The sequence below is a fragment of the Vidua chalybeata genome (assembly GCF_026979565.1).
Source record: "Vidua chalybeata isolate OUT-0048 chromosome 37 unlocalized genomic scaffold, bVidCha1 merged haplotype SUPER_37_unloc_3, whole genome shotgun sequence".
Lineage (NCBI taxonomy): Eukaryota > Metazoa > Chordata > Aves > Passeriformes > Viduidae > Vidua > Vidua chalybeata.
Genome location: NW_026530305.1, coordinates 95,870 through 108,100, shown reverse-complemented (window position 1 = coordinate 108,100; position 12,231 = coordinate 95,870). Strand labels below are relative to the sequence as shown.

At 53.5% G+C, this 12,231-nt stretch overlaps 1 protein-coding gene across 1 annotated transcript; it reads left to right on the top strand.

The window, feature by feature from the left end:
• Nucleotides 1-236: 236 nt before the first annotated feature.
• EIF3CL (eukaryotic translation initiation factor 3 subunit C like) lies at nt 237-11,727 on the top strand (the record flags this gene model as incomplete). The annotated part of the gene is made up of 10 exons (XM_053933232.1): nt 237-294; nt 439-448; nt 1,116-1,455; nt 2,795-2,954; nt 4,533-4,896; nt 7,102-7,261; nt 8,927-8,992; nt 9,713-9,800; nt 11,016-11,178; nt 11,417-11,727. Coding segments are annotated over 10 exons (1,489 nt in total), but the record flags the coding sequence as incomplete, so codon positions are not given.
• Nucleotides 11,728-12,231: the final 504 nt, after the last annotated feature.

Sequence of the window (12,231 nt, the reverse complement as noted above, 5' to 3'; positions counted from 1 at the left end):
AACTGGGGCTCACCTGGACGGGGTTTTGGGGGGTTTTTTAGGGGTTTTACGACCTCACCTGTCCGCCAGGTAACCCAGGTGAGCTCCAGGTGACCCAGGTGAGCTCCAGGTAACCCAGGTGAGCCTTTCAGAGCACCTGGAGCACCTGAACGTCCCAGACCCTGAACTGGGGCTCACCTGGGGCTTACCTGGCTGAGGTTTTCGGGGTTTTTTTAGTGTTTTTTTTTGGTTTTTAGGGGTTTTACGGGCTCACCTGTCCGCCAGGTGAACCCAGGTGAGCTCCAGGTGACCCAGGTGAGCTCCAGGTGACCCAGGTGAGCCTTTCAGAGTTCTGGAGCACCTGAACATCCCAGACCCTGAACTGGAGCTCACCTGGAGCTCACCTGGACGGGGTTTTTGGGCTTTTTTAGGGGTTTTACGGCCTCACCTGCCCGCCAGGTGAACCCAGGTGAGCTCCAGGTAACCCAGGTGTGCCTTTCAGGGTACCTGGACCACCTGAACATCCCAGAACCTGAACTGGAGCTCACCTGGAGCTCACCTGGACGGGGTTTTTGGGGGTTTTTTAGGGGTTTTACGACCTCACCTGCCCGCCAGGTGAACCCAGGTGAGCCCCAGGTGACCCAGGTGTGCCTTTCAGAGTTCTGGAGCACCTGAACATCCCAGAACCTGAACTGGGGCTCACCTGGAGCTCACCTGGACGGGGTTTTTGGGGGTTTTTTAGGGGTTTTATGACCTCACCTGCCCGCCAGGTGAACCCAGGTGAGCTCCAGGTAACCCAGGTGTGCCTTTCAGGGTACCTGGACCACCTGAACATCCCAGAACCTGAACTGGAGCTCACCTGGAGCTCACCTGGACGGGGTTTTTGGGGGTTTTTTAGGGGTTTTACGACCTCACCTGCCCGCCAGGTGAACCCAGGTGAGCTCCAGGTAACCCAGGTGTGCCTTTCAGGGTACCTGGACCACCTGAACATCCCAGACCCTGAACTGGAGCTCACCTGGAGCTCACCTGGACGGGGTTTTTGGGGTTTTTTTGGCATTTTTTAGGGGTTTTAGGGGCTCACCTGTCCACCAGGTAACCCAGGTGAGCTGCCCAGGTGACCCAGGTGTGCCTTTCAGAGTACGTGGAGCACCTGAAGGACGAGGGCCGCGTGTGCGCCATCATCGCGCGGCTGCAGCGTTACCTGCAGGGCAAGGGCAGCCCCGAGGAGCTGTGCCGCGTTTACCTGCTCCGCGTGCTCCACACCTACTACAAGTTCGACTACGAGGCCGCCCGCAGGAAGGGCGGGGCCGGCCAGGTGAGGCCGGCCGGGCAGGTGAGGCAGGACGGGCAGGAGAAAGGAGACGGGCAGGAGAAGGACGAGCGGCAGGTGAAGGAGGACGGGCAGGTGAAGGAGGAGCAGCAGGAGGAGGAGGAGGAGGACGAGGATTCGGAGGCGCTGATGGAGAGGCTGTGCAGGTGAGGGGCGCACCTGGGCACACCTGGAGGGGGTGGGGACACACCTGGGCACACCTGGAGGGGGTGGGGACACACCTGGGCACACCTGGAGGGGGTGGGGACACACCTGGGCACACCTGGAGGGGGTGGGGGCACGGGTGGGTGGGGCCAGGGACACACCTGGGTGGGGTCAGGACACACCTGGACACACCTGGAGAGGTGGGGACACGGGTGGGTGGGGTGGGGACACACCTGGGTGGGATTAGGGCACACCTGGGTGGGGCAGGGACACACCTGGGCACACCTGGAGGGGGTGGGGGCACGGGTGGGTGGGGCCAGGGCGCACCTGGGTGGGGTCAGGACACACCTGGACACACCTGGAGAGGTGGGGACACACCTGGGTGGGGTTAGGGCACACCTGGAGGGGTCAGGACACACCTGGGCACACCTGGAGGGGGTGGGGGCATGGGTGGGTGGGGTCAGGGCACACCTGGAGGGGTCAGGGCACACCTGGGTGGAGCAGGACACACCTGGACACACCTGGGTGGGGTCAGGACACACCTGGACACACCTGGGTGGGGTCAGGACACACCTGGACACACCTGGGTGGGATTAGGGCACACCTAGATGGGGTCAGGACACACCTGGACACACCTGGATGGAGCAGGGCACACCTGGGTGGGGTCAGGGCACACCTGGGTGGGGCAGGGACACACCTGGACACACCTGGAGGGGGTGGGGGTATGGGTGGGTGGGGTCAGGGCGCACCTGGACACACCTGGGTGGGATCAGGACACACCTGGATGGTGTCAGGGCACACCTGGATGCACCTGGAGGGGTCAGGGCACACCTGGGTGGGGGCAGGGACACACCTGGACACACGTGGATGGGGTCAGGACCTCACCTGCGCCACTCTGTGCCACATTTACCTGTTCTCTTTCTGCCTCACCTGTCCCTAAAACCTCGGGATTTTTGGGTTGAAATCCTGGCGTTTTGGGGTTTCTCTCACCTGTCCAGGTGTGCCTCACCTGTCCAGGTGTGTCTCAGGTGTCCCAGTGTGGCCTTACCTGCTGCAGAAGTTCTCACCTGGCTGCAGGGCCTCACCTGTCCCTAAAACCTCGGGATTTTTGGGTTGAAATCCTGGCGTTTTGGGGTTTCTCTCACCTGCCCAGGTGTGCAGCCTCACCTGTCCAGGTGTGCCTCACCTGTCTTGGGAATTTCTCACCTGCTGCAGAAGTTCTCACCTGGTTTCAGGGCCTCACCTGTCACTAAATTTCAGGATTTTTGGGTTGAAATCCTGGCGTTTTGGGGTTTCTCTCACCTGCCCAGGTGTGCAGCCTCACCTGTCTCACCTGCGCAGGTTCGTGTACGCCAAGGACCGCACGGACCGGATCCGCACCTGCGCCATCCTGTGCCACATCTACCACCACGCCCTGCACAGCCGCTGGTACCGCGCCCGCGACCTGATGCTGATGTCACACCTGCAGGACAACATCCAGCACGCCGACCCACCTGTGCAGGTAACAGCACACCTGGGCAGGTAAATCACACACCTGGGCAGGTAAATCACACACCTGGGCAGGTAAATCACACACCTGCAGGACAGCATCCAGCACGCCGACCCACCTGTGCAGGTAACAGCACACCTGGGCAGATAACAAAGGGTTAAACACACCTGGGCAGGTAACAAAGGGTTAAACACACCTGGGCAGGTAACAGCACACCTGAGAGGGGTTAAACACACCTGCAGGACAACATCCAGCACACCGACACACCTGTGCAGGTAACAGCACACCTGGGCAGGTAACAGCACACCTGGGCAGGTAACAGCACACCTGGGCAGGTAAATCACACACCTGCAGGACAACATCCAGCACGCCGACCCACCTGTGCAGGTAACAGCACACCTGGGCAGGTAAAACACACCTGAGAGGGGTTAAACACACCTGTGCAGGTAGCAGCACACCTGAGAGGGGTTAAACACACCTGCAGGACAACATCCAGCATGCCGACCCACCTGTGCAGGTAAAGGCTTAAACACACCTGGGCAGGTAACAAAGGGTTAAACATACCTGAGAGGGGTTAAACACACCTGCAGGACAACATCCAGCACGCCGACCCACCTGTGCAGGTAACGGCACACCTGGGCAGGTAACACACCTGGGCAGGCAAATAAAACAGTTCTCACCTGTCACACCTGTGTCTCACCTGTATTTCACTTGTCCCACCGGTATCTCACCTGTCCCACCTGTCTCACCTGTATCTCACCTGTCCGGCAGATCCTCTACAACCGCACCATGGTCCAGCTGGGCATCTGCGCCTTCCTTTACCTGTGTCTCACCTGTCCCATGTGTCTCACCTGTCTCACTTGTATCTCACCTGTATCTCACCTGTCCCACCTGTCTCACCTGTCCCTCACCTGTCCGGCAGATCCCGTACAACCACACCATGGTCCAGCTGTCTCACCTGTCCCATGTATCTCACCTGTCCCTCACCTGTCTCACCTGTCTCACCTGTATCTCACCTGTCTCACCTGTCCGGCAGATCCTCTACAACCGCACCATGGTCCAGCTGTCTCACCTGTCCTCCACCTGTCCCTCACCTGTATCTCACCTGTGCCACCTGTCTCTCACCTGTGTCTCACCTGTGTCACCTGTCCGGCAGATCCTGTACAACCGCACCATGGTCCAGCTGTCTCACCTGTCTCACCTGTCCCTCACCTGTATCTCACCTGTCCCACCTGTCTCACCTGTCCCTCAGATCCTCTACAACCGCACCATGGTCCAGCTGTCTCACCTGTCTCACCTGTCCCTCACCTGTATCTCACCTGTCTCACCTGTCTCACCTGTCCCTCAGATCCTCTACAACCGCACCATGGTCCAGCTGGGCATCTGCGCCTTCCTTTACCTGTCTCACCTGTATCTCACCTGTCTCACCTGTATCTCACCTGTATCTCACCTGTCTCACCTGTATCTCACCTGTATCTCACCTGTCCCACCTGTCCCTCAGATCCTCTACAACCGCACCATGGTCCAGCTGTCTCACCTGTATCTCACCTGTATCTCACCTGTCTCTCACCTGTCCCACCTGTCCCTCAGATCCTCTACAACCGCACCATGGTCCAGCTGGGCATCTGCGCCTTCCGCCAGGGGCTGATCAAGGACGCGCACAACGCGCTGCTGGACATCCAGAGCTCCGGGCGCGCCAAGGAGCTCCTGGGCCAGGGGCTGCTCCTGCGCAGCCTCCAGGAGCGCAACGCCGAGCAGGAGAAGGTGGAGAAGCGCCGCCAGGTGCCCTTCCACATGCACGTCAACCTGGAGCTCCTCGAGTGCGTCTACCTGGTGGCCGCCATGCTGCTGGAGATCCCCTACATGGCGGCGCACGAGTTCGACGCCCGCAGGAGGATGATCAGCAAGCAGTTCCACCACCAGCTGCGCGTCGGCGAGAGGCAGCCGCTGCTGGGTGAGGCGGCGGCGGCGGCGGCGGCGCGGATCACGGCCGTTCCGACCCGGAACCGCCGGGGCTTCGGGGGTTTTGGGGTCAAAAGTTGGGTCTGGAGGTCCATAATTACCTTAATTCGGCCTTGGTTTGGTTGTTCCATCTCTTAAAATGGAGGTTTTGGATCTTCTTGAGGTTCCTCAGACCATGGATGGTTGCTCTAACTGTATTTGGAGATTTTAGGTTGGAATTTTGGGGTTTTGAGTTAAAATGTTGGGTTTTGAGGTCCCTAATTATCTTAATTCGGCCTTGGTTTGGTTGATCTATCTCTTAAAATGGAGGTTCTAAATCTTCTGGAGGTTCCTCACACCGTGGTTGGTGGTTTTGACCCTATTTGGAGGTTTTGGTGTCAAAAGTTGGGTTTTGAGGTCCATAATTATCTTAATTCGGCTTTTATTCGGTTTTTCTATCTCTCAAAGGGGAGGTTCTAGATCTTCTTGAGGTTCCTCAGACCATGGATGGTTGCTTTGACTGTATTTGGAGGTTTTAGGTTGAAATTTTGGGGTTTTGAGTTAAAATGTTGGGTTTTGAGGTCCATAATTATCTTAATTTGGCCTTGGTTTGGTTGATCTATCTCTTAAAATGGAGGTTCCAGATCTTCTGGAGATCCCTCAGACAAAAATCGGTTCTTTTGACCAAAATTGAGGGATTTTGACCCAAAAATGAGTTCTTGAGGTCCATAATTACCTTGGGTCACTCTTGGTTTGGTTTTTCCATCTCTCAAAACAGAGGTTCTAGATCTTCTGGAGGTTCCTCAGACCATGGATGGTGGTTTTGACTCTATTTAGAGGTTTTAGGTTGGAATTTTGGGGTTTTGGGTTTAGGAGTTGGATTTTGAGGTCCATAATTATCTTAATTCGGCCTTGGTTTGGTTGTTCCATCTCTTAAAATGGAGGTTCTAGATCTTCTGGAGGTTCCTCAGACAAAAATTGGTTCTTTTGACCAAAATTCAGGGATTTTGACCCAAAAATGAGTTCTTGAGGTCCATAATTATCTTAATTTGGCCTTGGTTTGGTTGTTCCATCTCTTAAAATGAAGGTTCCAGATCTTCTGGAGGTTCCTCACACCGTGGTTGGTGGTTTTGACCAAAATTTCAGGATTTTGACCCAAAATTGGCTTCTTGAGGTCCATAATTATCTTAATTTGGCTTTTATTTGGTTTTTCCATCTCTTAAAATGGAGGTCCCAGATCTTCTGGAGGTTCCTCAGACAAAAATTCGTTATTTTGACCAAAATTTTGGGATTTTGACCCAAAATTGGCTCCCTGAGGTCCATCGTTACCACGGGTCGGGCTCGGTTTGGTTCTTCCTCTCCAAAATTTGGAGTTTTTGGATCTTTTATCGTTCCTCACCCCAAAATCGCTTCTTCAGACCCAAAATCGGGAATTTTTCCCCCATTTTTTCACCAAAAAATTAAAACTTTTTGCCCAAAATTGGCGTTTTTTGCCCCAAAATTCCTTCACCTGAACCCAGGTGTCTCACCTGTGTCTCACCTGTGTCTCACCTGTCCCAGATCATTTTGTGACCTCCAAAATTGCCAAAAATTCCATTTTCAGTCCCAAGAACTCCAATTTTTTTGCCCAAAATTGGGATTTTTCCCCCCAAAACCGAGAACTTTTCGGCCTCACCTGTCCCCAGGTGCCTCAGGTGTGTCTCACCTGTGTCTCACCTGTGCCTCACCTGTCCCAGATCATTTTGTCATCTCCAAAATTCCATTTTCAGCCCCAAAAACTCCAATTTTTTTGCCCAAAATTGGGATATTTTTTGCCCCAAACCCGGGGATTTTTCGGCCTCACCTGTCCCCAGGTGTCTCAGGTGTGTCTCAGGTGTGTCTCAGGTGTGTCTCACCTGTGTCTCACCTGTGTCTCACCTGTCCCAGGTCATTTTGTCATCTCCAAAATTCCATTTTCAGCCCCAAAAAATCCAATTTTTTTGCCCAAAATCGGGATTTTTTCCCCCAAACCCGGGACTTTTTCAGCCTCACCTGTCCCCAGGTGAGTCTCACCTGTCCCAGATCATTTTGTGACTTCCAAAATTCCATTTTTAGCCCGCAAAAATCGGGGTTTTTTTGCCAAAAATCGCCGGTTTTCGCCCCAAACCCGGGGATTTTTCGGCCTCACCTGTCCCCAGGTGAGTCTCACCTGTGCCTCACCTGTGCCCCACCTGCCCAGGTCCCCCCGAGTCCATGCGGGAGCACGTGGTGGCCGCCTCCAAGGCCATGAAGACGGGCGACTGGCGGCGCTGCCACCGCTTCGTGGTCAACGAGAAGATGAACGGCAAAGTCTGGGACCTGTTCCCCGAGGCCGACCAGGTGCGCGCCATGCTGGTCAGGTGAGTCCCACCTGGGCACAGGTGTGGTCAGGTAAAGAAAAAAGAGGATTTTGGGGGGGATTTGGGTGATTTTAGGGTGGATTTAGGGGGTTTTGTGGTGGTTTTAGGGGGGATTTAGGGTAAAAAAAATGAGGATTTGAGTTGCTCAGGTGAGTCTCAGGTGAGTCTCACCTGCACAGGTGTGGCCAGGTAAAGAAAAAAGAGGATTTGGGGGGGGTTCGGGGTGGTTTTAGGGGGGTTTTGGGGTGGTTTTAGGGGGGATTTAGGGTAAAAAAAATGAGAATTTGAGTTGCTCAGGTGAGTCTCAGGTGAGTCTCACCTGCGCAGGTACGGCCAGGTAAAGAAAAAGGAGGATTTTTGGGGGGTTTTGGGTGGTTTTAGGGGAGTTTTGTGGTGGTTTTGGGAGGATTTTAGGAGATTTTTGGAGGTGGTTTAAGGTAAAAAATGAGGATTTGAGTTCCTCAGGTGAGGCTCACCTGGGCAGGTACGGCCAGGTAAAGAAAAAAGAGGATTTTGGGGGGATTTGGGTGGTGTTAGGGGGGTTTTGGGGTGGTTTTAGGGGGGATTTAGGGTAAAAAAGGAGGATTTGAGTTGCTCAGGTGAGTCTCAGGTGAGTCTCAGGTACCTGAGTCTCACCTGGGCAGGTACGGCCAGCTAAAGATAAAAGAGGATTTTTGGAGGGTTTTGGGTGTTTATAGGGGGGTTTTGGGGTGGTTTTGGGAGGATTTTAGGAGATTTTTGGAGGTGGTTTAAGGTAAAAAATGAGGATTTGAGTTCCTCAGGTGAGTCTCAGGTGAGTCCCACCTGCACAGGTACGGTCAGGTAATGGAAAAAGAGGATTTTGGGGGGTTTTGAGTGATTTTAGAGTGGATTTGGGTGGATTTTGGGACATTTTGGGAGGGATTTGGGGTGCCCAGGTGAGTCTCAGGTGAGTCTCAGGTGAGTCCCACCTGCACAGGTACGGCCAGGTAAAGAAAAAAGAGGATTTTGGGGGGATTTTGAGGTGGTTTTAGGGGGTTTTGGGGTGGTTTTAGGAGATTTTTGGAGGTGGTTTAAGGTAAAAAATGAGGATTTGAGTTTCTCAGGTGAGTCTCACCTGGGCAGGTACAGCCAGGTAACAGAAAAAGAGGATTTTGGGTGGGTTTCGGGGTGTTTTAGGGGGTCTTGAGGGGGGTTTAGGGGGGATTTAGGGTAAAAAAATGAGGATTTGAGTTCCTCAGGTGAGTCTCAGGTGAGTCTCACCTGGGCAGGTGGGGTCAGGTAAAGAAAAAGGAGGATTTTTAGGGGTTTTAGGGGATTTTGGGAGGATTTTAGGGGATTGTGGAGGTGGTTTAGAGTAAAAAATGAGGATTTGAGCTCCTCAGGTGAGTCTCAGGTGAGTCCCACCTGGGCACAGGTGTGGCCAGGTAAAGGAATTTGGGGCGTTTCGGGTGGTTTTGTGTGATTTTTTGGCAGTTTTGGGTGATTTTAAGGGGTTTTGGGGTGGTATAGGGTAAAAAAATGAGGATTTGAGCTCCTCAGGTGAGTCTCAGGTGAGTCTCACCTGGGCACAGGTGTGCCCAGGTAAGGGAATTTGGGCCATTTTGGGGCAGGAAAGGAGGATTTTGGGGGTTGGGGGCGTGGCCAGGTGTGCCCAGGTGTGACCCCACTGTCCCCTCCCCCCAGGAAGATCCAGGAGGAGTCGCTCCGCACGTACCTGTTCACCTACAGCAGCGTCTACGACTCCATCAGGTGAGGGAAAAAAAACCAAATTTTGGGTGAAAAACTGGGGATTTTGGGATTAAAAAAAATGGGAATTTTGGGGTAAAAAATGGGAATTTTGGGATCAAAAAAAAAGGGAGTTTTGGGGTAAAAATGGGAATTTTGGAGTAAAAAAATGGGAATTTTGGGATTGAAAAAATAGGAATTTGGGGGTAAAAAACGGGAATTTTGGGGTAAAAAAAGTGAATTTTGGGATTAAAAAATGGGAATTTTGGGATTAAAAAATGGGAATTTTGGGGTAAAAAATGGGAATTCTGGGTAAAAAGAGTGATTTTTGGGGTAAAATAATGGCGGATTTTGGGGTAAAAAGATGGTGAATTTTGGGGTAAGAAATGGTGAATTTTGGGGTAGAAAGTGTTGAATTTAGAGGTAAAAAAGGGTGAATTTTGGGGTAAAAATGGTGAATTTTGGGGTAAAAAAATGGTGAATTTAGAGGTAAAAAGGGATGAATTTGGGGGTAAAAAATGGTGAATTTTGGGGTAAAGGATGGTGAGTTTTTCGTCTAAAAATGAGTAATTTTAACGTAAAAAATAGGGAATTTTTAAGTATAAATCCTTTGATTTAGAAAGAAAAAAAACATTGAATTTTGGTGTAAAAAAAAACCTGAACTTTTGAGCTGGAAAATGCTGAATTTTGGGGTAAAAGAGCGCGAGTTTGGGGTTTACAAGCGGCTGGATTTTGGCTCGGCAGCATGGAGACGCTGGCGGCCATGTTTGAGCTGGACCTGCCCACGGTGCACGGCATCATCAGCAAGATGATCATCAACGAGGAGCTGATGGTGAGGGGCACCTGTGCCCACCTGGGCTCTCACCTGTGCCCAGGTGGGGCCTCATTGCTGGGGTCTCACCTGTGTTCATGTGTGGTCTCACCTGTGCCCAGGTGTGGTCTCACCTGTGCCCAGGTGAGGCCTCATTGGTGGGGTCTCACCTGTGCCCACCTGGGCTCTCACCTGTGCCCAGGTGGGGCCTCATTGCTGGGGTCTCACCTGTGCCCAGGTGTGGTCTCACCTGTGTGATCTTACCTGTGTTCATGTGCGGTTTCATCTGTGCCCAGGTGTGGTCTCACCTGTGCACAGGTGTGGTCTCACCTCTGTGGTCTCACCTGTGCCCAGGTGTGGCCTCATTTGTGTGGTCTCACCTGTGCCCAGGTATGGTCTCACCTGTGTGATCTTACCTGTGTTCAGGTGTGGTCTCACCTGTGTGATCTTACCTGTGCCCAGGTGTGGTCTCACCTGTGTGATCTTACCTGTGGCCAGGTGTGGCCTCACCTCTGTGGTCTCACCTGTGCCCGTATGTGGTTTTATCTGTGTCCAGGTGTGGTCTCACCTGTGTGATCTTATCTGTGTTCATGTGTGGTCTCACCTGTGCCCAGGTGTGGTTTCATCTGGAGCCAGGTGTGGTTTCACCTGTGTGGTTTCACCTGTGGCCAGGTGTGGTCTCACCTGGGGGGTGATTTGAGGTCATTTTGGGTTCATTTTAGGGCAGTTTTGGGGTTACCTGTGGGGACAGGTAAGGGCGTGTCTCACCTGGCCACGCCTCCCATCTCACCTAGAGCCACAATGGAGTGGGAGACCCCGTTTGGGGCCATTTTGGGTTCTTTTGGAGCAATTTCAGGTGGGTTTTTGGGGGTTACCTGTAGCACAGGTGAGACTCACCTGTGCACACCTTTGGATCTCACTGGATGAGCCCAAGCTCACCATGACGATGGAGAATCCCAAATGGGGCCATTTTAGGGTGATTTTGGTCAGATTTGGAGCAGTTTTGGTGGGACTTCAGGTGGGTTTTTGGGGTTACCTGTAGCACAGGTGAGACTCACCTGTGCACACCTGCAGGCATTGCTGGATGAGCCCATGGCCACCACGAAAATGGTGAATCCCAAATGGGGCCATTTTGGGGGGATTTGGAGCCATTTGGGGTGGTTTTGGTGGGATTTCAGGTGGGTTTTTTGGGGGTTACCGGCAGCACAGGTGAGTCTCACCTGTGCACACCTGCAGGCCTCGCTGGACCAGCCCACGGCCACGGTGATGATGCACCGGACGGAGCCGACGGCCACGCAGAACCTGGCGCTGCAATTGGCCGAGAAGTTGGGGAACCTGGTGGAGAACAACGAGCGGGTGCTGGACCAGCGGCAGGGCGCCTACGGGGGGTACTTCCGAGGTGAGCACACCTGGGCACACCTGGGGCACACCTGGGGCACACCTGGATACACGCGGGGTTCTCAGGGATACACCTGGGGGTGGTGGGATAGAGCTGGGGCACACCTGAGGGGCACCTGAACGCACCTGGATACACCTGAGGTGCTCAGGGACACACCTGAGGGGATGGGATACACCCGGGGGTACCTGGGCACACCTGAGCCCCGCCCCACTCTCACCTGTCCCATCTCTCCCTCCAGACCAGAAAGATGGCGGATACCGCAAGGGCGACGGATACCTGCGGCGGGGCGGCTTCCGGCAGGAGCGCGGCAACTACTGACCCACACCTGCCCCACAGAGACACACCTGGCCCACAGCGGGACCCTCACCTGCCCCATAGATCCCTCACCTGCCCCATAGATCCCTCACCTGTTCTACAAATTGCCTCACCTGGGCAAAAGAGTCATCATCTGCCCCACAGAGGCCTCACCTGCCCCATAGATCCCTCACCTGTTCCATGGAGGGTCCCGCAGCTGGAAATCAATAAATTAATTATTAAAGAGTGCGTTAATGAGCTGTTAATTAATGCGTTAATGAGGGCAGGGCAGGGCTGCCCCACAGATCCTCGCTCTGCCCCATAAGTGACCCCAAAGCTTCTCCCCTCACATTTTCCCGCCTTTTTTTCTCCCCTATTGCTTTCCTGCCTTTTTTTCTTCCCCTCACGTTTTCCCGCCTTTTTTTCCTCCCCTCACGTTTTCACGCCTTTTTTTCTCCCCTCATGTTTTCCCGCCTTTTTTTCTCCCCTCACGTTTTCCCGCCCTTTTTTCCTCCCCTCACGTTTTCCCGCCTTTTTTCCTCCCCTCATGTTTTCCCGCCTTTTTTCCTCCCCTCACGTTTTCCCGCCTTTTTTTCCTCCCCTCACGTTTTCCCGCCTTTTTTCCTCCCCTGTTTTCCCGCCTTTTTTTCTCCCCTCACGTTTTCCCGCTCTTTTCTCCCCTGACATTTTCACACATTTTTCTCCCGTTATGACTTCCCTTCACCCTGTGCCTTATATGGTTCCTTTCATGGTTTCTCT